The sequence below is a fragment of the Stegostoma tigrinum genome, chromosome 1, assembly GCF_030684315.1.
Source record: "Stegostoma tigrinum isolate sSteTig4 chromosome 1, sSteTig4.hap1, whole genome shotgun sequence".
Taxonomy (NCBI): domain Eukaryota; kingdom Metazoa; phylum Chordata; class Chondrichthyes; order Orectolobiformes; family Stegostomatidae; genus Stegostoma; species Stegostoma tigrinum.
The window spans coordinates 36,121,381-36,145,802 of NC_081354.1; the positions used below are offsets into that span (position 1 = coordinate 36,121,381).

The 24,422-nt window shown below is 41.8% G+C and overlaps 1 protein-coding gene across 4 annotated transcripts in view; it reads right to left on the reverse strand.

Moving 5' to 3' along the window:
* The window catches only part of kiaa1109 (KIAA1109 ortholog), a 438,508-nt gene that overhangs the window by 157,904 nt on the left and 256,182 nt on the right, over positions 1–24,422 (reverse strand). For all 4 annotated transcript variants that reach the window (XM_048546322.2, XM_048546500.2, XM_048546414.2 and 1 more), the window contains exons 39-44: positions 15,047–15,197; positions 12,937–13,089; positions 10,844–11,084; positions 7,863–8,008; positions 5,089–5,308; positions 1,444–1,602 (exon numbers count right to left, since the gene is read on the reverse strand). In XM_048546322.2, the coding sequence (XP_048402279.2) occupies positions 1,444–1,602; positions 5,089–5,308; positions 7,863–8,008; positions 10,844–11,084; positions 12,937–13,089; positions 15,047–15,197 (1,070 nt within the window). The remainder of the gene's footprint in view (positions 1–1,443; positions 1,603–5,088; positions 5,309–7,862; positions 8,009–10,843; positions 11,085–12,936; positions 13,090–15,046; positions 15,198–24,422) is intronic.

A 24,422-nucleotide genomic window follows, 5' to 3' on the forward strand; every position in this document is an offset into this window, starting at 1 on the left:
ATATACAAAGAATAAAAGTGAATACGTTACAGAAATAATTTGACTCCTAATTGTCATTATCTGTGGGTTACAGCTGTGTTTAAAGTCAGAATGAACAAAAATAATGTTTCTCTCATTTTGCAGCCTTCTTCTAACTGCAAAGAGTGAAATGTGCCACCATGCACTATTCACTTCTCTTTTAGAATTCTTAGTGCATTGCAACTCAAATAAGTAGCACATAATCAGAAAAGTCCAAAGCCAGGTACTTCATGACATGTTGAAGATATGAATCCAGTAATTTTTAAAAAATTAAAAACATAAGCAGTACGGTCTTCTCTAGGGCTCTGGCAAACATTGAGGAAGAATGCAGGACAACGCAAAACAACTTTAAAAATAATAAGACTCAGTGCTACAAGTTAAATATAATTTTACGCGGATAAATACCAGTTGAGAAAAACAGAAAAATGATATGCACAGCAGATAATAAGAAACCGGGGTCAAAGAAGAAAGAAATCCAAGGATACAGGTCAACAAATCATTAAAGCAACATCACAGGTCAGCAAAGTACTTAAAATGCTATAGCTCAGAAATTTGCTTTTATGTACAGGATTCAAAAGCCATTTACGGTATGTAAAACTACACAGGACCCTGTACAGGCCACACCTCAATAAAATGTGCACTGTTCTAACTGCTGTATTATAAAAGGATAGAGTAATTGCATGAAAGCAAAAAACAGATTCACAAGAATATAAGTAGTACAGAGAAGTTACAGCTGTTAGCAAAGATGGAACAGGTTTGAATCTTTCTGTTAGAAAAGAAAAAATAAAGACGAAATCCGATAGAGTCTATAAACTTATGCAAGTTGCCAATTGTTGCAGAACATAAAACCAAGGGCCATCAATTCAAGGAAGTTGTTAATAAATTAATCTGGAACTCAAGTTATTTTACCCACAGTATGATTAAAATGTAGAATACATTATGACAGTACGTGGCTGCAACCAATAGCTTTAATACTTTTAGAAGAAAATTTGACAAGCACAGGAGGGAAAATGGAATAGAAAAACTGATAAAAGACTGAAAGAACGTATTTAAAATAGGAATAATTTACATGGATAAGGAACTAGCAAGGTCAAGATGGTATGTATAGTCGTTTTCTGCATCGCACAAGCTATGTATTTCATTAATAAATAAAATCACAGACTTTGAATAATTTGTCTGTTATTGTGCTAAATCTTAATTAATGTCAAAGTAAAATTTTTCTAAGTATCCTAAATGAATGAGAACAGCATTCAATCACAGCCAAATGACTCCGGCAAATGATTTTTGTTAGGAGCACTGGGCTCTTGGAGCATCCATTGCGATAATCAGTTTCAGTGAACAGAAGAAAAGTGAAATACTGCCATTCATTGCACTGGCCTCCAGATACCAAGCTTCTTTCCATTTAGTTTAGGTTCTTCAGTTTACCTGTTGAAAGGCTGTTATGTCCAGATCTAGGCACTGGTGATTCTTGAGTAATACTTCCTCGGTTACTCACAGCATTTGACATCCAATTATAAAAACTAACTGATGATGGCTCAGATAGCAGCGGGTGTTCTGATAACATTTCTGCAGCGACAGTATTTCCTGTGTTTTGCAAAATAAAGGAAGAATAATATCCTTGGCTGAAGTTAAGACTGTAAATAGACATCTGTTGACATTTCTGAATTGTGTTATCTATCTATGTAACTCAAAATATCATCACTCCTTTGGATACAAAACAAAATTTGGCAGAGGAATTGTACATTCACAGAAGTTTCCATTTTAATACAGCAGAAATTGCTTATGAACAGTTATTTGTCAAAGAAACTGCAACATAACATTTAGCAGTTTATTTTCTGAACTAATTAATACAATTTAAGTTATTAATATGAATTTGCATTTATATAACATCTAAAATGTATTAAATAGTCCAAGACCTTCATGAAAGCATTATCGAACAGCAGTTGACACTAGCAAAAAGAAATATTAAGGCAAGTAATTTTAGGCAAGATTTTAAAGAGCATCGAACATACAAAAGTACAGCACAGCACAGGCCCTTCGGCCCACGATGTTGTACCGTGGAATATTCTTAATTCAAAAATAAAATAACCTAACCTACATTCCCCTCAATTCGCTGCTGTCCATGTGCATGTCCTGCAGTCGCTTAAATGTCACTAATGACTCCGCTTCCACGACTATCACTGGCAAACTATTCCATGCGCTCACAACTCTCTGGGTGAAGAACCTCCCTCTGACGTCTCCACTATACCTTCCTCCTAACACCTTAAAACTATGACCCCTCATGGCAGTCAATCCTGCCCTGGGGAAAAGTCTCTGGCTATCGACTCTATCCATGCCTCTCATTACCTTGTACACCTCGATCAGGTCACCCCCTTTCTCCTTCTCTCCAGAGAGAAAAGTCCGAGCTCAGTCAACCTCTCCTCGTAAGACAAGCCCTCCAGTCCAGGCATCCTGGCATACCTTCTTGGCACCGTCTCCAAAGCGTCCACATCTTTCCTATAAATAGGGTGACCAGAACTGGACACAATATTCCAAGTGTGGTCTCACCAGGGTTTTGTGGAGCTGCTGCATAACCTCACAGCTCTTCAACTCGATACCCCTGTTAATGAACCAAAACACCATATGCTTTCTTAACAACCTAATCCACCTGGGTGGCAACTTTGAGGGAGCTAGGCACTTGAACACCAAGATCCCGCTGTTCCTCCACATGGCCGAGAATTCTGCCTTTAATCCTATATTCAGCATTTAAGTTCGACCTTCCAAAAGGCATCACTTCGCATTTATCCAGGTTGAACTCCATCTGCCATTTCTCAGCCCAGCTCTGCATTCTGTCAATGTCTCACTGAAGCCTGCAATAGCCCTCGATACTATCAACGGCACCTCCAACCTTTGTGTCATCAGCAAACATACTAACCCACCCTTCAACCTCCTCATCCAAGTCATTTATAAAAACTACAAAGAGCAGAGGCCCAAGAACAGAGTCCTGCGGGACATCACTCAGCACTGACCTCCAGGCAGAATACTTACCATCTACAACCACTCTCTGCCTCCTGTCAGCCAACCAATTCTGAATCCAGACAGCCAAATCACCCTGTATTCCATACCTCCTGACTTTATGAATGAGCCTGCCGTGGGGAACCTTATCAAATGCCTTGCTGAAGTCCATGTACACCACATCCACTGCTCGGCCATCGTCAACCTGTCTCGTGACTTCCTCAAAGGACTCAATAAGATTTGTAAGGCATGACCTGCCCCTCACAAAGCCATGCTGACTCCCTTTAATCACACTATGCTTTTCCAAATAGTCATAAATCCTATCCCTCAGAATTCTTTCCAAAACCTTGCAGACCACAAACCTAAGACTGACTGGTCTGTAATTTCCAGGGATTTCCCTATTCCCTTTCTTGAAAAGAGGAACAACATTTGCCTCCCTCCAATCTTCCGGTACGACTCCCGTGGAGAGTGAGGAAGCAAAGATCTTCGCCAGCGGCTTAGCAACCTCCTTTCTCACTTCCCGGAGCAACCTAGGATAAATCTAGTCTGGCCCTGGGGACTTATCAATCTTAATGTTTGCCAAAATTTCCAGCACATCAACTTCCTCGATCTTGATCTGTTCAAGCCTGTTTTCCTGCTCCTCAAAGTTCTCATTCACAACAAGGTCCCTTTCCTTAGTCAAAACCGAAGCAAAAAACTCATTTAGGGCTTCCCCTACCTGCTCAGACTCCACACACAAGTTCCCTGCGCTATCCCTGATCGGCCCTACCTTCTCCCTGATCATTCTCTCATTCCTCACGTATGAGTAAAATACCTTCAGGTTCTCCCTAATCCTTTCTGCCAAGCCTTTATCGTGCCCGGTCCTGGCCCTCCTCAGTCCACTTCTGCGCTCCTTCCGAGCAAGCCTGTAATACTCTTAAAGCTGTGCTAGACCCATCTTAAAAGACAGACAGAGGCACCCTTCAAAAAAGTATATAGAAAAGTGCAATGTAGAGCCATCATTTATGGTTTACTATTTACGGAATTTGAATTCATAAATATTTTTGGTTGCATGAGCACCAGTGAGCCTATTTATTTTTAAAAAATCCTAAGTTAACATGAAATCTGAAGAAATGCAAGGTTTTGTATGCTTTATGAAGTCAATCTTCTATTACTGAAAGACAGCCACCAGATTTTATTCAAGACTTTAACTTCTTCACACAGATTCTATTGTCACTAAATTATCTGAAAATATACAAGATGATTTGTTTACTTTTACTGAAGTGTATTAACTGCTTTTGAAATATTGAGATAATTTCTAAACTGACACAACCTCCAATGGGACATAACATTTTATATATAGGGCTCAACAAACTTTGTGAATGCTGACACTTTTAGAGGCAATATGTTAAATCTCCACTTGAACATTAAAAATAAAATCATCCTAAGATATTAAGTATCACCATTTACCCATAATACTGAATGGGAAGCATTCCGATGAAGGAACAATAATTTAAGCACAACTGCATTACATCCATTATTTTTAAGGACATGATGTATGATTGACCACTCCTGCTGCTGGGCAAACCCAAACACTTTTGTTTCCTGTCTCCTGCGATTAAATCTGTTTGAGATTTGTGCTGTTAAAACACACAGCAGCAGTGATTCAACAGGATTTCCCCAGAAATTCTTTTTGCACTCTAAAATGGCACCGGAGGACAGACACCTTGGCACAACATTATGTTACAAATCAAGAATTTAACAAAATGTGTGGTCAAAATGACATTTTACCATCTTGTGCATTGTTGTGTGCCAACTGGCAACACATTCAATCAGAGTCCGGCAGTATCAACATATTCTTTGCTATCATTTAAAATTCAAAGATTGATTTTGAATATACTCAATAATTGAATCTCCAAAGGCTTCTGGTGTACAGAATTCAAAGATTTGTCACTCTCCAAGTGAAGAAATCTTTCCTCATCAAATGGCATTACATTGTAAGAGGGACAATGAAGAAAATTTCTTAGCAATCCAAATGCTCTTGTTGCAAAGACATCAACCACTGAAGTGGATTTCTGCAAACAATGTGAGTTGTACCTGGCCGTGAAAGTGAACTGCTTTTAATTCCTGATGCACCACGTTGTGGAGTTCCTTCAAGGAGATTGTGAAGACTAGGGAAGCTCCCAGTCAGATAGCTAAGTAGGCTTTCCTTTCTAGGACTGTCTCTTGTTGGTAGTCCTGCACGACTGACATGGGCTGGTGAGTCTGCGACTGTATCACCACTGGTGTAGCTGAGGGACTGGTAAGGGTGGACACCCTGCAAAGAAAACAAAAAGATGTCTCAATACTTTGAATGTGTTATGGACCAGACCAGACCCCCTCAAAATATATTAAGGAGGTGGTGCTGTGGAAGGTGTTGTGTTCCAGATGGATTTTGATTGGCCAAACTACTTAAAGTTAAGCAAACACCATTTATTCCAACATTTCTGTTAAATTATAAACGAAAGAGGAATTTGGAATAACGACGCGATTGGAAAACTTATCAGAATAATAGACTATTTTAATAATAGGCAGTAACTGTTCCAATAAAGCAACATCCCATTAATGCATCCTTGGTAAAAGGCAAATTCAGAAAACAAAATTATCTCACATGCAATTCCAGCAGCCCAGGAAGAAAAACATCCAAAGAAATCAGAGAGAGAGAGAGAGAGAGAGAGAGAGAGAGAGAGTGTAACAGTCAAGGGAAATTCACTGACTTCCAGCCATGCTGAGTCCCAAGTGTCAACTGCTGCTGGAAAAACTAAAAATTCTGGTTATGAGAGAGCTCGGCACTACCCATTCAGGCTGCTTATATTATTCCAACTTTTTAAACGAAAAAACCTAAAGCTTAACAAGCTGTCTACTCCAATGGCTTTGGTAGACTGCTTTGTTCCTCTGCCTTAAAATCTTTCTTCATGAGGAGAAAAGACAATATATTAACCTCCTTAAGCCACAGTGATCAAGAATTTAAATTGAACTACTAACTTCAATGTTTAATTAGGTAGCTTCATTTCCCAAACAGCCTGAATTTTAGTCAGTAATAAAGCAATGAAGTTCGCTGTGAAACCTTAGAAATTGGACTCTTTGCAGCAACGGTGCCTAGACTGGGTACTCCTGGTGGCAGTAGGCCCAGAGTCTACTGTCTTGGTATTGGTGGTTTCTGAAGCAGAGACTCCTGGCAGCAGAAGGTCTGGGACGTAGACTTTGCCTGTGTCAGATGGTAACAAGGCCAAGGTCTCCTGGGGCATCAGTGTAGCTGTTGGTGTTCCCAGAGGGGAACTCCAAGAGTTGGAACACCTTGCAGAAGACTAACAGCTGTGCTTGACACCCAATTTGAACCAATGGTGCCAGACTGTTATGGCAAAGTACTTCTCACTATCTTCGAGATATATATGACAACAAAATAATTTTAAAACAAAATAAAGGAAGGTGCCAACAAAAAGCGAGTAAGCTGTGATGTGCATTACTTCTTGCCTGGTGGCAACTTAAATCTGATATCAAATCAAATAAATGCCTTTACAGTAATGCTAGCAAGCGCCTGAGCATCTGATTACATTAAAGAATTCAAAGTAAGCAAGGAAATAAATTCTACTTAACACCTGTTACTTTGAGTTGATATTCCCAGCTAGTGAAACAATTGATTCTGACTAAATTAATATACAAATTAGAGAATACATGTAGATATATGCTTAAAATATTTCATAACATAATGAAAAAATGCATGTTCTCAAGAATCTGACAGTTCTCAAATATAAAGTCAGTTTCTCCAGGGCAATGATTTTATCTAGCAGTAGCCCTGAAGGTAGTGTGTTGTACTAATATGCAATTATACCTCATTCAAAAAAGATGCAAATCTTTCAAGGCTTCTCACAGCAAGACCAACAAAGTGTGGAATTGAACATTACTCCATAACAACATTTCTCATTGACTGCAATCCAGTTGTCCCAGCCCTCTGGCGAAGTATACAACCACAGGCAGCAATTTTTAGATTTTACCCAAGCATGTGGATTCCAAAGATTGCTACTAGTTTCACCGGAGTAAGTGTGGCAAATACAGACTGTTTTGTCACCGAAATTATAGCAAAATCAGGGTTAATATTTCTAAAATCATTGCAGACCATAACATTTTCAAACAAGTCTTATTATGCATGCTAAGAGTGGTTATGTTGCTCATAGGAAGTATGGCTAATTCATAGATTATTTGGCCTAAGCATTGGTACTAATCCCCAATATCTAATCTTTACAGAACTGTATAACTCTGCACCACTGTAGGCTGCAAAAAATTTCTTTTGTTGGAAGTAGAACATCGAAATGGAATGGTAACTCCCTGAGAACCAGAGAACTGTGGGCTAAAGACAGGTTGGTTGTGAGATATTAAAAGAAAACATACAAATCCTGCTTTCCTCCAAATTTAGTGCTCTCCAACTTCTAAAAGCAGGAAGGTAGCCTTCTAATCTAGACAAAATACCTGCCGATTTGTCCACAGTTCTAAATCTAATTATAGTCTTAACAATGTATAGGTGATAGAAAATTAGGAAAATAATCAAAAATGTTCTTGAGATTAGAGTAAAGGTGTAATTATCAAACTATAATGCAGAACTTCAGAATAATTAATACAGACCATTTTTCATCAGTACCGAAACACTGATTTAGGCAGCCTTTAATATATTAGCTATTGACAAGATGCAGCATTCCAAACTGAAGACAAATTTCACAATGGATTTGTAAAATTGCAGACAAATAAGAGGTTATCAACAAATCACAATAGATAAATAAATTTGTATGGTATCCACATCTAAGTTGTGATTACAAGTTGTGTTTGTTTTCACCTACTTTTATCTTAAGTGTGGATTCATGTGCATGAGCATTTGTTTTGGACAATTTTCGCATGATGTCAGAGCCAGTTACTGGTCCAGAGGAAATTCCACCCGCTGGTGGACGACTACTCTCTAACAGCATGGTGTGCTCACTTACTGTGGCTGCAATAAGAGGACGAGAATTAATGATAATACATTCAATTGAATAACTATAACTATCCAACATGCATCAAGGTTACTAGGCTGGCTATAGTGAAAAAATCAAGTATTTTACTTGCAACCGTGTATTTTATTCTCCTAGCACAGATACTCTTTTACTCTCAAACAACACCAAAATCACCGACACTGGTGAATTTTTTTTGGCTGAATCCAAGTTTTGCTGAGCTTTTGGGAAGCTGTTTGTTGCAAGGCCTAGTGAATTTTTTCACCATATCTCAAATGTGCAATATTAATTACCTACCATGCCCCTACAGCATCTGTCAAGTCCAATTCTGGCCCCACATTCCATGAGCTATTCCCAGAGCAACCTACCACTCAACACATACACCAGACTTGACAAGCAACCCCTGCACCCAGGCCTCTGTAAAAAGCCATTGTGCACCCAGAAAAGCATTGACAGTCCAGAGTTGCTTTACATGGTATTTTACATTTATCGTGAAGGCAGAAGAGGTGGAGGAAGACTGATGCCTGCCTTTCAGGGAGAAATCCAGACCTCATCATGACAGGATGCTGCAGAGATGGAATCTTCTCTTTCCGAGGAAGAGCAGGAGGCCAAGATACCAGATCATGTCAGCCTGGTCAAAGGTTCACACCTAGGTTACAGCAGTCTCAGCTGTCTGTAAAATTTTCTATGCTTTCCTCCCATGTAGCATATTAGGCATAGGAGCCATTCAGCCCATTGAGTATGTTCCACCTATCAATGAGATCATGGCTAAGCTGATTATCCCCAACTCAACTTTTCTGCCTTTTGCCCATAATCCTGGATTCCTTTACTGATGAAAAATCTGTCTGTCTATCTCAGCCTGAATGTCTGCAAGAATGTCCAGCTCAGTGCAAGTACAAGCATATTTTCCCGATACCTCAAACTCACTATCCCTGTTACCTACTGCCCACCAAGGCTATATCACTCTCACCAGCATGATGTCTGTTTTAGCCTAGCTGCTGTTTTACGAGAGAGCACCCTCGCTTACTTGGTAGTGTACTGAATTCAGAATCACAATACATTCAGAATTCAAGCCCCCCCCTCCAGCATTTGCGGCAATACAGTTCTTGCAGCATAGGACTGAGGGAGGGTTGCACTATTGGAGATGCTGTCATTCAGATGAAACACTACACAGAGGATCTGTATGCCTGATCAGGTGGAGGTTAAAATCTTGTGGCACTATTTCAAAGAAGAGGATAGCTATCCCTCATGCATCAATTCAAAAACAATTTAAATTATCTGCCATGATTACATTGCTGTTTGCGTGAATTTGCTACATAAAATTAGTTGCTGCATTTCCTACACTCCAATAGCAGCTACATTCCACAACGTACTTAATTGGGTGGAGGGCACTTCCTGGACATTTGCGGGCCATGAAAATTACTTTATAACTTCAAATTTTGGTCCGTACATTCTTCCTTTCATTAAAAGTCATTTGGAACATAGAATGTTTGAACTGTACTCATATTTCAAAGCTTGATCTTCACAGGAATCTCTAAATAGAACAGCTTATATCAATTTCCAGTCGAATATCTTTGAAATCTAACCCAATGTGGAGCCTCAAAGCTTATTCCTTGTCCTATTTGCAAATGCCCTATTTGAGTCTGTTTCAATAGTTTTGAGTTTTTTCTTCTATTCTAATTTATGTCAAAAAACTCATTGTTTAAAATATTAATGCATTACTTGTCAAAGTATCAATCAGGAACAGAGGAACTGAAAGGTTGTTATTTATTGTTGGATGGCTACTTTATTTCAAAGAAATGTGTGATAGTGAAAGACGCACCCAGTTGCATTTCAAATTATGACATTTCACTATAATATGCCCACCCTCCAATGCTCAGTCTGGGGTGCTAAATATATTCACAGCTGAGATGGACAGATTTTTCATCAGTAAAGGCATCAAAGATGGTGGGGAAAAGGCTGCAATGTCAACTTGAGATAATAAGGAAGAGCTCTGCAAATTTATATCGGGCATCCGCAATATGATTGTCTATAATTCAGTTTTTCTTTTCACAGATAGTGCCTAATTTGTTGAATATTTCCAGAATTTTCAGGTTTTAATTTCAGATTTCCAGCATCCACAAAACTTGGCTTTTGTATTAAAGGGCAGATGATTTAAATAGTCGCCAATGGTTTTCTTGGGCTTAGGAAGGAGGTAGCAAAGGGGTGCCGCAAACTACTGGCTTTGCAAGGTAAACGTACTTTGACAATACTTTCTACATGGCAAGAACAGCAGGAATGCTGTACGCCTGTCAAGGAAGCCTGTAGTTTTGTCTCAGCAATCAGGGTTTCTCTCTAGTCCTTACAGACCTCTTCAACTCCAAACCTGGTCTCTTGCCTTCTTTTCTCTCATACTGAAGTCTTTCTTTCTGTCCCTACTCCAGCACACAGGCTCTCATTTTCTCCAACTTGTATTTGCCAATCTCCACATTCTCCAAATCCCCAATCTCTTGCTCCCTCACTGCTCTTAATTAGTGGGCATGATTTCCGAGGTTTTTCATTTATGGCCTCCTGCCATTGCTATTGCTATTCATTTGAAAGAAAAAGATATAGTCATTCATCCTATCATTAATTCGACTGGACCTCAAAGTCCCCAGCCCTTCAAGATTTTTGACCCTTCCTCAAGGCTCAAGTTTCTTCATGCTCAACCACTTCCATTTTAATCTCTTGCCTCTCAGTTATTGATCACTTTCATGAGGGTTTGGATAAAAGATGTTTTACAGCACATCGTCTTCATCGATGAGAAATGGATTACGAAAACAGCATTTATAACAACAAAATGCATTTATGATTACCAGCATCAAATTCAAACTCTGCTCCATCAGCACTTGTATCACTTTGGATGGCTCCTCCATTGTCTAAGCCACCAGCTTGACGATCAATATGTGTTGCTGTTTGCAGCTTTGGAAGTTGTGCTGGTTTAAGTTGTAAACTAACTCCTTTGAAAGCTGGACTGACCACTATGAACTTCATCCACTGCCTTGCTAATGCCACCAAACCTTTCTTTAGAGTGACAAGAGCAGGAAGACCATTGTTCTGCAAAAAATAAACACAATTATTTGTAACTACTGTACAGTTTTTATTTGGATTATGCACAAAACTGGATTTTCCCTTGGTATTTTAAAAATCCTAATTCAAAGCCTTGGAGAGGCTGCAGAGGAGTTATTAGAATGGTACACAGAATGAAAAATATAATTTACTTGAGAAGACTAGACGAGCTTGGGCTATTTATTTTGGAGCAAGGAGGCATTAAGCAGAAATTTAATACAGGTGGTCTAAATTCAGAGGAGTTTTGAGAAGATTAGTTAGAGAAAAACTCTCTCACTAATCAGAGGGCAAAGATTTAAGACAGTGATTTTTAAAAAATGGGAGACTATGAAATGTTTCAATTTAATTAGCAAGTTTTCTGATCTGAATAAATCGCATAAAAATGCAGCCAAACAAATTCAGCAGTAATTTTTAAGAAGCCTGGACAATACCTTGAAAGGGAAAATAATCTCAGGGCAATGAAGAAAACAAAGACAGCGGCTCTAATTATTCTGCTTATTTAACTTGCGCATGGAAAATGGACCATATGTCTGCCATCTGTGCAACATGATGACACAATTCTATAATTATTTACTTAATCCGTATAGAAAACTCACATAAACAGACAGACACTCCAGCCGATCCACCTATAGCGACCCCACTATGGTCATTTCTGGAAAGCCACAATAGGGTACACCATCAGAAAGCCCTTCCCATATTAACCTAATAGACCGGTATCCCTCAACCCTGAGCCTGAAGGCAAGCTCCAGGGCAAGCCAAGTGGTCTGCTCCATTTGGTACTGCATCTCCTCTGAACTGCTGGTTGAATTCAAAATAATTGGATACATGAAATAGCTTGTATAAATATAGCAGCTTTGTTGTAATCAATCATCCTAAGGTAGTAAAGCGAAATAAATAAGCCACATTAGATCAGATGGCCAAACTCATGGTGAAAAAAGAAGCTGCATCTTAAATGTAAAAGGGAAAATAAAGAGGCAGAGAGGTGTAAGGTGGGAAATCCAGAGCTTTGAGCTGAGACAAGTGAAAGCACAGCCACCAATGGTGCTATAATTATTAATGAGAATAAACAAGTAATTAGAATTCAAGGGCACATTTCTTAGTCTGCTGTTGGGTTGAAGGAGAATACAGTGATACAGAGATGAGCCATTGAAGGAATTAAAAATAAGAATAAGCATGTTAAAGTTGAAATGTTGGTTGACTGGAATATTGCAGGTCAGTGAGAAAACAATAGATAAAGGAACAGGACTTGACTTTTCGACATCATGTGTACAGAAGGTAAAATGCAGGAGGCCAGCCAAGAGTGTGATTTAAAAATCATGGAGGTAATGAAAGCTCGCAGAGTTTCCGCAGATGAGTTGAGAAGGCGTTTAAAACAAAAGCAGCATTACCAAGGTGTAAATAAGCATTCTTACAGATGGCAAGAATGAGAAGTCGGAAGCTTATTGCATGATCAAATGTGACACCAAGGTTGGTTTATATAGTTGAAAATAGGATGTGCAGTATTATGGTAAAGAACAGAATGACTGAGATTAATTGACTAGCTTTTAACTGCTTGAATAGGCACAATGGGCCAAGGACCTTCTCTTTGCTGGACCATTCTTTCTTATTTACATTTCTGTTCCTGGATTAATCCCACAACAGTGCTAATACAAGAACAACAGAGCCACAAGGGTTCAGACAGACCCTAGCACTTATGGCATCTTACTGAGTGCACAAAGTTACTTTTGTTAATAAGATAATTTAGATAACCAAGTATAAGAGTATTTTTGTCATAATATAGTCAGTCAATTGTCACACACTTAGTGCTGAGTTGCTTATGACATATGCTGAAAGTAATTACCATTGTGGCATCCTCAATGACAGAATAGTCTGCCTGCTGCAGGTACCGATGAAGTATATTGCACAGTAAACAGGAAGGATTTTCTTGTAGATGCCGAGCTAATTTGGTGACTCTATTGTACTTGCTCTTCAAGGGAAAGTGCACACTCTTCCTCTGGAAATAAATAAATCAATAAGAAAAATGGAAGAATAAATTATTAGGTGACCACAGAAAATAAAACATCCAGAACACTTAACTGATACGTAACTTTAATCTAACTTTCTAGAATGCTTTCTACACTCTATCTAATGGAGAGCTTTCTCTAATACTTCCCTATCAGACAATAATGTGCAGATTTTGACTTCTGTCATAGCTCATCAGAGGAAAAAAAAATTATGATATGGTCACATTGAGAAACAAAATAATCTCCACAATAAATTTGGCTGCAAACCAGTCATTTCTTGCTTAATGAAATACCTGGAAATTTTATAATAGGACAAAACATATTCTGCAGACGAGAGATGATCGAAAGGGACACTGAGAAAATAAATGATCAAGATAAAAGCAGATGGATTTCAATATGAGAAGTGTGAAGTCAGCCACACTGAATCCGTGAACAACAGATTCAGATACTTTCTAATGGTGAACAGTAACAACTGCACAAAAAGCTGCTGCACAGATTATAAAAGCCAATGCTTAATGAAGTGTTGTCATTTGGCTCAAGGGTACTGGAACTCAAATGTGAGGAAATGATGCTTCAGTCACACAGAGGCTTGATCAGATCCCACATGTAGTGCAACATCAAGTTCTGCTCATTAAAGTCGGGTAAAATACAGGGCAGATTCACAAAATTATTATCCATCACATGCTTAATTTAAGCAGTAAAGTCATAAACCACAACCCAGCCACGAAAAATAGAGCTCCTGTATTTCTAACTTTTGGATGCTTCAAGAGACATTAATTGCCTTAAACCTTGATTTTATTTACATTTCAAAAGGTCTCATTTTACATCAATTAGATGAGTCAAAGTAATATCAATCCTTTATCCAAGTGATAGAAGCAGACGTCAGAACTCACTGAGCTTGTTCCACCATTCAATTCGCTCATGGTTGACCTTGGGCTTCAAAGCTATTTTCCCACTTGTTCACCTATCTCTTGATTTCCCAAAGAACCAAATTCTGTCTCTTAGCATTAAATATATTCAGCTTTGAAGCATCCACAGCCCTCAGCATAACATTCTAGAGATTTAACCACACTTTCGGTGAAGATATTTCATTTCATTTTCTAAACTATCGCTTTTATCCTGATTCTGTGTCTAGTGCCTTTTCCAGCCAGCAGAAACAAATTTCAGCGTCTGCCCGGTTCACGCACTTCACTTTTTAAATGAGGTCACCTCTCATACTTCTGAGCTTCCAGGAGTACAGAACCAATTCAGTCAGCATATCATAGGACAGCACTCTCATATTAGGAACCAATATAGTGAATCACTGCAGTACTGTCTTAAATGCAAGAATAATTACATAAATACAGACACCAACATTGCATACAGTATTCAAAGTACATTGTCACCAAAGCCCCATACAACTGCAGCAATACTTCTTTATTTCTGGATTACAATCGCCCTGCAATAAAGGCCAGCAAGCTATTTGTCTTCCAAGTTGTTTGCTTTACTTGAAGGCTACCTTTGTGTTCCATATGCAAACACATTCCAGTTTCTCTGAACACCAACATCAAATTTTATACCTTTTAAAAAATGATTTTTTACTTTTAGGACAAAAGGCGAATAACTCCATATTTTCACCACATCACCCCATCTGCTATTTCACTGCCCACTCACTTAGTCCGTCATTATCTATTTACAGCATTTGTGTCCTCCTTACAACTTACATTTCCATCCAGTTTATTGTTGACATAAAGCTTAAGTACATTACTATCTGTCACTAATAATTAATACAGATTGTAAAAGCAATCTGCCAGTAGATAAGCATTTAACATTGCAAATAGCTTGTGTCAAAGAAACATTCTTTGTGTATTTCTTCCTTTAAGTAGCCTGGACCAAGTCCAGTGTCATATTGAGAATGTAAATAAAATAATTTATTTATTGAAGAGGAAAAACATAGTTTACTATTACCTCTAGCGCCTCTGTCATGATACAGCCCATTACAGCACATACACGCAGGGTTCGTTCCATTTCCAATTTATTCAAGGAGGATTTTAGCTGATCAATTGGAATAAGCCAGGCACTAATAGCCGGAGTAGCCGTGCTTAAAAGGTTAAGATGCCTGTAAAGGAATTATCAAGACTTGTATTAGCCCAAACCAATTACATTTTTACTCTTACAACAGAATTTTACCTTAAAATCAGATGCTGGTTTGCAGAACTAAAGCACGTGCAGGTAACATACAGAAATTCTGCTAGCTACCTAATCACATTCTAAGATACAGAAAAGGGATACATTTCTTAGCAGGATTTGTTTTTATAACACAATACACAAAAATTGCATCAGAGATAATGGGAACTGCAGACGCTGGAGAATCCAAGATAATAAAGTGTGAAGCTGGATGAACACAGCAGGCCAAGCAGCATCTCAGGGGCACAAAAGCTGACGTTTCGGGCCTAGACCCTTCATCAGAGAGGGGGGTGGGGTGAGGGTTCTGGAATAAATAGGGAGAGAGGGGGAGGCGGACCGAAGATGGAGAGAAAGGAACCTCTTTGTAGGTTACGTGGAACAATCCCTCTTCCGCATCTACACAGGCCCCAAACCCCACCTCTTTCTCCGTTACTTTGATGACTGTATCGGCGCCGCCTCTTGCTCCCCAGAGGAGCTCAAACAGTTCATCAACTTCACCCATACCTTCCACCCCAACCTGAAGTTCACCTGGGCCATTTCCAACACATCCCTCACCTTCCTGGACCTCTCAGTCTCCATCTCAGGCAACCAGCTTGGAGCTGATGTCCATTTCAAGCCCACCGACTCCCACAGCTACCTAGAATACACCTCCTCCCACCCACCCTCCTGCAAAAATTCCATCCCCTATTCCTAATTCCTCCGCCACCGCCGCATCTGGTCCCAGGATGAGGCATTCCACTCCCGCACATCCCAGATGTCCAAGTTCTTCAAGGACCGCAACTTTCCCCCCACAGTGGTCGAGAACGCCCTTGACCGCGTCTCCCGCATTTCCCGCAACACGTCCCTCACACCCCACCCCCGCCACAACCGCCCAAAGAGGATCCCCCTCGTTCTCACACACCACACCACCAACCTCCGGATATAATGCATCATCCTCCGACACTTCCGTCATCTACAATCCGACCCCACCACCCAAGACATTTTTCCATCCCCATCCTTGTCTGCTTTCTGGAGACACCACTCTCTCCGTGACTCCCTTGTTCGCTCCACACTGCCCTCCAACCCCACCACACCCGGCACTTTCCCCTGCAACTGCAGGAAGTGCTACACTTGCCCCCACACCTCCTCCCTCACCCCTATCCCAGGCCCCAAGATGACTTTCCATATTAAGCAGAGGTCCACCTGCACGTCTGCCAATGTGGTATACTGTATCCATTGTATTTGTTGTGGCTGCCTCTACATTGGGGAAACCAAGCGGAGGCTTGGGGACCGCTTTGCAGAACACCTCTGCTCGGTTCACAATAAACAACTGCACCTCCCAGTCGCGAACAATTCTTTAGATGACATGTCCATCATGGGCCTCTTGCAATGCCACGATGATGCCACCTGAAGGTTGCAGGAACAGCAACTCATATTCCACTTGGGAGCCCTGCAGCCCAATGTTATCAATGTGGACTTCACCAGATTCAAAATCTCCCCTTCCCCCACTGCATCCCTAAACCAGCCCAGTTCGTCCCCTCCCCCACTGCATCTCACAACCAGCCCAGCTCTTACCCTCCACCCACTGCATCCCAAAACCAGCCCAGTCTGTCTCTGCCTCCCTAACCGGTTCTTCCTCTCACCCATCCCTTCCTCCCACTCCAAGCCGCACCTCCATTTCCTACCTACTAACCTCATCCCACCTCCTTGACCTGTCCGTCTTCCCTGGACTGACCTATCCCCTCCCTACCTCCCCACCTATCGTCTCCTCTCCAACTATCTTCTTTTCTCTCCATCTTCGGTCCACCTCCCTCTCTCTCCCTATTTATTCCAGAACCCTCACTTCATCCTCCTCTCTGATGAAGGGTCTAGGCCTGAAACGTCAGCTTTTGTGCTCCTGAGATGCTGCTTGGCCTGCTGTGTTCATCCAGCTTCACACTTTATTAACACGAAAATTGCATCCGGTCTGAGCAGCATTGTGATTAAACCTTTGCTCTAACCACTCTCAAAGTTCATCAAAAATAAACACTAACATTCCAACCCTTCCACAGAACTGTTAAAGTTATTTCATTAGATTGTTTTGTATTCAGATGTATTAAATTCAATTTTCAGTTTAGTTGAACATATAATACTTTCTAAATAAATATTGTAAGACTCAAAGTGTTACTGACAAAACTCATACAAATTTAATAGTAATCAATAGCTTTTTTGCAATTCAAATGAGGCAAAACAAAAATTTTATTCCATTCTCATAGTTAACAAACCAATAGAAGTTAATCATAAGTTTTCCACACAAATGTCTAGTTTTATGTTTTTAACAAAGTATTTTGTGGTCTTTAATAAATACTTCATATGATTCAAGGGTTGAATCATAGATGTAAAAGTATCAGTAATTGCATTTCAATATACAGTAGGTTAATTTGGAATGCAATCACTATATTAAAATGTTTACCATGTTAGCACCAATCCATCAATACACTCAATTTCTCCTGTATGTCATTAAAGTTACACATGACATGTGAAGCAGGTAAGGAACAAAGGACTTGCCTGGCAATGTCAAAGTGTATCACAACTGACTAAACTGATCTGGTCCTAGCTACTTAAGATGGTGTGGTCCATACTTTTCAAGGATCAGTTATGCCATTGATGAAAAAAAATGAAATAAAAACAGAATTCTAGAAAAGACAGAAAGCATGTCAGGCAAGACATCTGTGAAGAAGTGCACAGCATTTCAGACATGGAACTCTTCAGAATTGAAAGAGATTTAACTTTAACACAAGAGGTATGAAGTAATTTTTTTGGTCAGAAGGTTGAAAATATGGAATATAAAATGAAGGGTAGAATTAAAATGTGGGTGCAGGAAAGAGACCTGGGGTCTCTGTATGTGCATAAAACATTGAAGGTGGCAGGACAAATTGAAAAAGCTGTTTAAAAGATGTACAGGATTATTGATTTTATAGCAACGACTGCAAGAGCAAACAAGTTTCAGTGAACATGCATAAAACAATGATTCAGCCTCAGCTGCAATACTGACCTAAATTTGCAGGACCACAGGGAAAGTTTAGAGAAGTAAGATTAGCAGAGTTTCCCTAACACAAAGCCGGAATGGGCACAATAACTCGAATCGCTTTCACGATTACAGATGAGCAGCACTAAAAAAATAACAAAAACTGAATACAGTGAAGAAAGCTCACATAAGAAAACAAAGCGAATGCCCCTTGAAGTTATGAAATCCAGAGCAGGAAATGGTTAAAAATTTATATTAACAGGTCACAACAGAAATGAAAGGCATTGATGAAATAAAAGGCATGAATAATTGCCAAAGATCAGACAGCAGATACAAAAGAAAGCATAAAAAACTGACAGAAAAAAGGATCCCAGGATGAAAACTGCTTCATCGGTCACATTCGTATTGTGAGTCCCCTTCCAAAGCACTCATCTACTATGGCCTCACAATCCTGAAAAGTCTTGGACAGATACATATGCTGCCAATACCTCTGAGCAAAGCAAACACTGAAATTGTAAATTAAGATCTAAATTTAATAACATCAACATAAAAGCTAGCCAACTGTAATACGCGTTTTAGACAGATATTAAGCAGTTCCCGTGAGAGTGTATTGAACTTCTTTGAAACTGAGGAACAAATGAAAGCACAAAAATCAATCTCGAGTAAACAGAGGAAATGCTGGAAATATTCAAAAGTCCTGGCAGCACCTTACGAGTAAGAAAGAATTAATGCTTTAAGCTGATGATCTTTCAATAAAGCTTAATCTAGGCTTCCACTCATTATGGTGTAAAAGGAATCCTCATGGAGGAAAACAGTATGGGAGATAGTATTGTGGCATCATGTGTAATGCAGATAGAAAACTAGAGAAATGGAATGATATCCTGACAGGAAGCAAACTGGTAAGAAGAATGACCCAGACAGTTAAAGGAATTAGTGGGTTTGTCACCAATGTCGTTGAACACCCCACTCTCAGGGTTAAGTTGAGTGTGTTTTGGCAAGAAAGAGTCAGACAGACCACATCAAGAAAACAGGAAATGGAAAATTTCAGTATCATTACTTAATAACTTAAACTATAGACCATGAAGAGAGTTGAATGTAGCATTAGAAATTATCCAAAAGGAATAAGAACCTAAATAAGATTAGAACAAAATTTAACATACCGAGCAACAGAAATAAAACAAGCCATGCGTGGACACAGAATTCAATTAGATGAACTTAGAAGTGCTCAAGGGAAAACACATCCAATGTAAAAAGGTGACAGAGGATGCAAATATCAGAGGTGCGGGTGAAAAAGCATGGACAAAAGGAAAAGAAAGTACTGGAATAAGAACAATCAAGAATGGTGAGCCAAAAGTAGAACAAAACAGACTTTGCAGATATTCAAGAGACTGAATTATCTGTGCAGAACTAATGAAGTATGGAAAGATGAGACATTTTTGGAGAAGAAAATAGAAGCAATAGTTTGGGAAATTATGGCTTCATATTCAGTGGTGGGGTCACAGTCCTTTCATTAGTATTCAGCCTCGGCAAAGTATCAGTCCTGCCATCAAACAGCAACAGAACCTCTAGAGCTTAAGAGGGAGTACGCTGGTTGGAGAACCGTGAAACCCCTCTTTCAGTCTCCTGGCGACTGGTGGGAGACAGTGAAGGAGAACATCAAGAGGTTCTTTGTCCTCAAGGGTGTTCGGAAGGCGAGAGAGAGGCGGGGAAAGCTATCGCGACTCTAGAAAAGGGTGCAGAACCTGCTCCTTCTGCCGTTAATGGGGGTCGATGTCACGAAGGACATCCGGCGAGGTGAGGGGCCAGCAAGCCTCGCTCTTCGTCGCGGAGGCCTCCAGGATAATCTTCCGGTCCAGGGTCCGCTCCGTGGTGCAGGACGAGACGTGCTCACGTTTCTTCTTTCAGAAGGTGCACAAAGAGAGCTCTGTGCTTAGCCGGCTGAACGAGAACGACGGCTCGGTGACGTTGTCTCGGTCCGACATTTTGAGGATCAGCAGATCCTTCTATGCCGGACTGTACGACACCAAGCCCACGGACAGCACGGCCTCCGAGTCGTTCCTGTTGTCTATCACGGAGGTCTTAGACGACGGCACGAGGGAGTGGCTGGACCAGTCGATATCCCTGGACGAGCTGGCCAGAGCCCTCAAGTCCTTGGAGAGGAATAAGACTCCCGGGAGCGACGGTTTACCGGTCGAGCTGTATTCCGCTCTTTGGGACCTGGTCGACCAGGACCTGCTGGAGGTGTACAATAGTGCGCTTTGGGCAGGGGAAATGTGCAAGTCCATGAGGAAGGGCATCATCACCCTCATTTACAAGAGGAAGGGGGAGAGGGAAGAAATTAAGAATTGGCGTCCCATTTCACTATTGAATGTGGACTACAAAATCCTGGCCAACGTCATAGCCAACCCGGTCAGGTCTGTCCTGGAGTCGGTGATTCACCCTGACCAAACCTGTGCTGTGATGGGCAGGAAGATCGCTGAGAGCCTCGCGCTCATCAGGGATACGATCGCTTACGTGCAGGACAGGCGGGTGGACACCTGCCTCGTCAGCCTGGACCAGGAGAAGGCCTCCGACAGGGTCTCTCATGCTTACATGAGGGATGTCCTCTCCAAATTGGGGTTCGGGGAGGGCATCCGTAATTGGATCCGGCTGCTCTATACCAACATCGTTAGCGCAGTCTCGATCAACGGGTGGGAATCGGACAGTTTTCCCGTCAGATCTGGAGTCAGGCAGGGCTGCCCGCTCTCTCCTGCCTTGTTCGTGTGCTGTGTGGAGCCCTTCGCCGCATCCATCAGGAAGGACGTGAGCCTGAAGAGCGTGACTATCCCAGGCAGCGGAGGCCTTCAGGTCAAGACCTGCCTGTACATGGATGACGTTGCCGTCTTCTGCACCGATCGTCGGTCGGTGAGTAGGCTGTTGGACATCTGCGGCCAGTTTGAATTGGCCTCAGGTGCCAAAGTCAATAGGGTTAAGAGTGAGGTCATGTTCTTCGGGAACTGGGATGACCGCTCCTTCATCCCCTTCACTGTCAGGACAGACTACCTGAAGGTGCTGGGTGTTTGGTTTGGTGAAGCTGGGGCGTGCACTAAGACTTGGGAGGAGCGTATCACCAAACTGAAGCAGAAACTGGGCAGGTGAACGCTCTGGTGCCTCTCCATCGCAGGTAAGAACCTGGTTGTCAGGTGCGAGGGGCTTTCGGTACTGTTGTATGTGGCACAGGCCTGGCCTATTCCCTGGACCTGCGCCGCTCTGGTCACCCGGGCCATCTTCCACTTCATTTGGGCATCGAGGATGGACCGGGTCCGCAGGGACACCATGTACAAAGACCTGGAAAATGGGGGAAAGGGCATACTGAACGCCACCCTCACCCTGACGGCAACCTTTGTGTGCGTCTGCATCAAGCTGTGCGTAGATCCTCAGTACGCAAACACCAAGTGTCACTACTTACTGAGGCTCTACCTGTCCCCGGTGTTGCGAAGGATGGGCCTGGCCTCGCTGCTGTGGAACGCTCCGAGTAGTTGGACCGTCCCGTACCACCTGTCCTTCGTGGAGAAATTTTTGAAAGGAAACACCTTTGACCACAAGGCCGTCAGGCAGTTGTCAGCACGCAGTATCCTCGAGACCCTTCGGGAAAAGGAGAGGGTGGATCCTGTCGTGTGGTTCCCCACGCAGACTGCCAAAGTCGTTTTGGCAGAATGCTGGCCTAGCCAGTGGTGCCAAAATCCCACAAATAAATTTTAAAAGAAAAGTACGATAGCAAACTCCATTGCCTTAGAAATACAGGTTAAAATTCCATTTGCCTTCTTAATTACGAGCTGCACCTGTACCTAAGTTCTTGTGTTTTGTGCACAAGAACACTCAGATTTCTTTATGCTGCACATTTTTGGGTTCTCTTCCCATTGAGATAACAGCCTGCTATTTGAGTTCTGAGGAAGGGTCACCAGACCCAAAACATTAACTCTGTTTTTCCCTTCATAGCTGCTGCCAGACCGGAGTTTCCCCAGCAACTTTGCTTTTGAGCCTGCCATTTGATTCTTCCCACCAAAGTGCATGACTACACTCTCCAACGTCAAATTCCATCTATCAGATTTATGCCTACAAATTCAAACTATCTATATGCCCTTGTAGATTGCTTATGTCTTCATCACCCACCTATTATTATACATGACGGCACAGTGGCTCAGTGGTTAGCATTGCAGCCTCACAGCAACAGCGACCCAGGTTCGATTCTAGCCTCGGGTAACTGTCTGTGTGGAGTTTGCACATTCTCCCCATGTCTGCGTGGCTTTCCTCCGGGTGCTCTGGTTTCCTCCCACAGTCCAAAGATGTGCAGGCTAGATGGATTGGCCATGCTAAATTGCCCATAGTGTTCAGGGGTGTGTGGGTTATAGGGGGAATGGGTCTGGGTGAGATGATCCAAGGGGCAGTGTGGACTTGTTGGGCCGAAGGGCCTGTTTCCACACTGTAGGGAATCTAATCTAAACAAGTAACAAATTTGAATATAATATACTCTGCTACTTCTCCAAGTCATAATATAAGGAGTGAATAATTGATATCCTCGGACTGATCCTTGTGACATTCCACTAGTTACGCCTTTCCAACTGAAGACGACATATTAATCCCGACACACAGTCTTCTGTGTGTTAACCAACCCTCAATCCATGCTCATGCCTTACACCAATACTGTGAGTTATCTTATGCAATATCCTTTCATGTGGCATCTTACTGGCTGAATTCTACAAATCCAAATATACCAGATCCACTTGTCATCTTTGTTTAACACTGTTTGTTATATCTTCAAAAGAACTACAGCAAATTTGTTAATCATGAATTTCATTTCACAAAGCCATTCCGGGATTGATTTCAGCTCTTCTGAATGTTCTGCTATTTCTTCCTTGTAATGGACGATAGTATTTTCCCAACGGCAGAGGTTAGGCTAACTGGCCCATAGTTTACTGCTTTCTGTCTCCCTCCCTTCCTGAACAGGAGTGCTGTATCACCTGTTTTCCAATCTCATGCGATCCAGAGATCCCTTGAATATTTCAACCAATGCCTCCATTAACTCTATAGCCACTTTCTTTAAAAACTTGGTTGCAGGCCACCAGATCCTGCCAACTTTTCTATCTTTATTCCCTGTAGTTTGTTAAATATTTTGTCCCCCATCATAAAGTCTGCAACAAGATCTTTCCTCTTAGCAGAGATAATAGGAACTGCAGATGCTGGAGAATCCAAGATAATAAAATGTGAGGCTGGATGAACACAGCAGGCCAAGCAGCATCTCAGGAGCACAAAAGCTGACGTTTCGGGCCTAGACCCTTCATCAGAGAGGGGGATGGGGTGAGGGTTCTGGAATAAATAGGGAGAGAGGGGGAGGCGGACCGAAGATGGAGAGAAAAGAAGACAGGTGGAGAGAGTATAGGTGGGGAGGTAGGGAGGGGATAGGTCAGTCCAGGGAAGACGGACAGGTCAAGGAGGTGGGATGAGGTTAGTAGGTAGATGGGGGTGCGGCTTGGGGTGGAAGGAAGGGATGGGTGAGAGGAAGAACTGGTTAGGGAGGCAGAGACAGGTTGGACTGGTTTTGGGATGCAGTGGGTGGGGGGGAAGAGCTGGGCTGGTTGTGTGGTGCAGTGGGGAGAGGGGACGAACTGGGCTGGTTTAGGGATGCAGTTGGGGAAGGGGAGATTTTGAAACTGGTGAAGTCCACATTGATACCATTAGGCTGCAGGGTTCCCAGGCGGAATATGCGTTGCTGTTCCTGCAACCTTCGGGTGGCATCATTGTGGCACTGCAGGAGGCCCATGATGGACATGTCATCTAAAGAATGGGAAGGGGAGTGGAAATGGTTTGCGACTGGGAGGTGCAGTTGTTTGTTGCGAACTGAGCGGAGGTGTTCTGCAAAGCGGTCTCCAAGCCTCCGCTTGGTTTCCCCAATGTAGAGGAAGCCACACCGGGTACAGTGGATGCAGTATACCACATTGGCAGATGTGCAGGTGAACCTCTGCTTAATGTGGAATGTCATCTTGGGGCCTGGGATAGGGGTGAGGGAGGAGGTGTGGGGGCAAGTGTAGCATTTCCTGCGGTCGCAGGGGAAGGTGCCGGGTGTGGTGGGGTTGGAGGGCAATGTGGAGCGAACAAGGGAGTCACGGAGAGAGTGGTCTCTCCGGAAAGCAG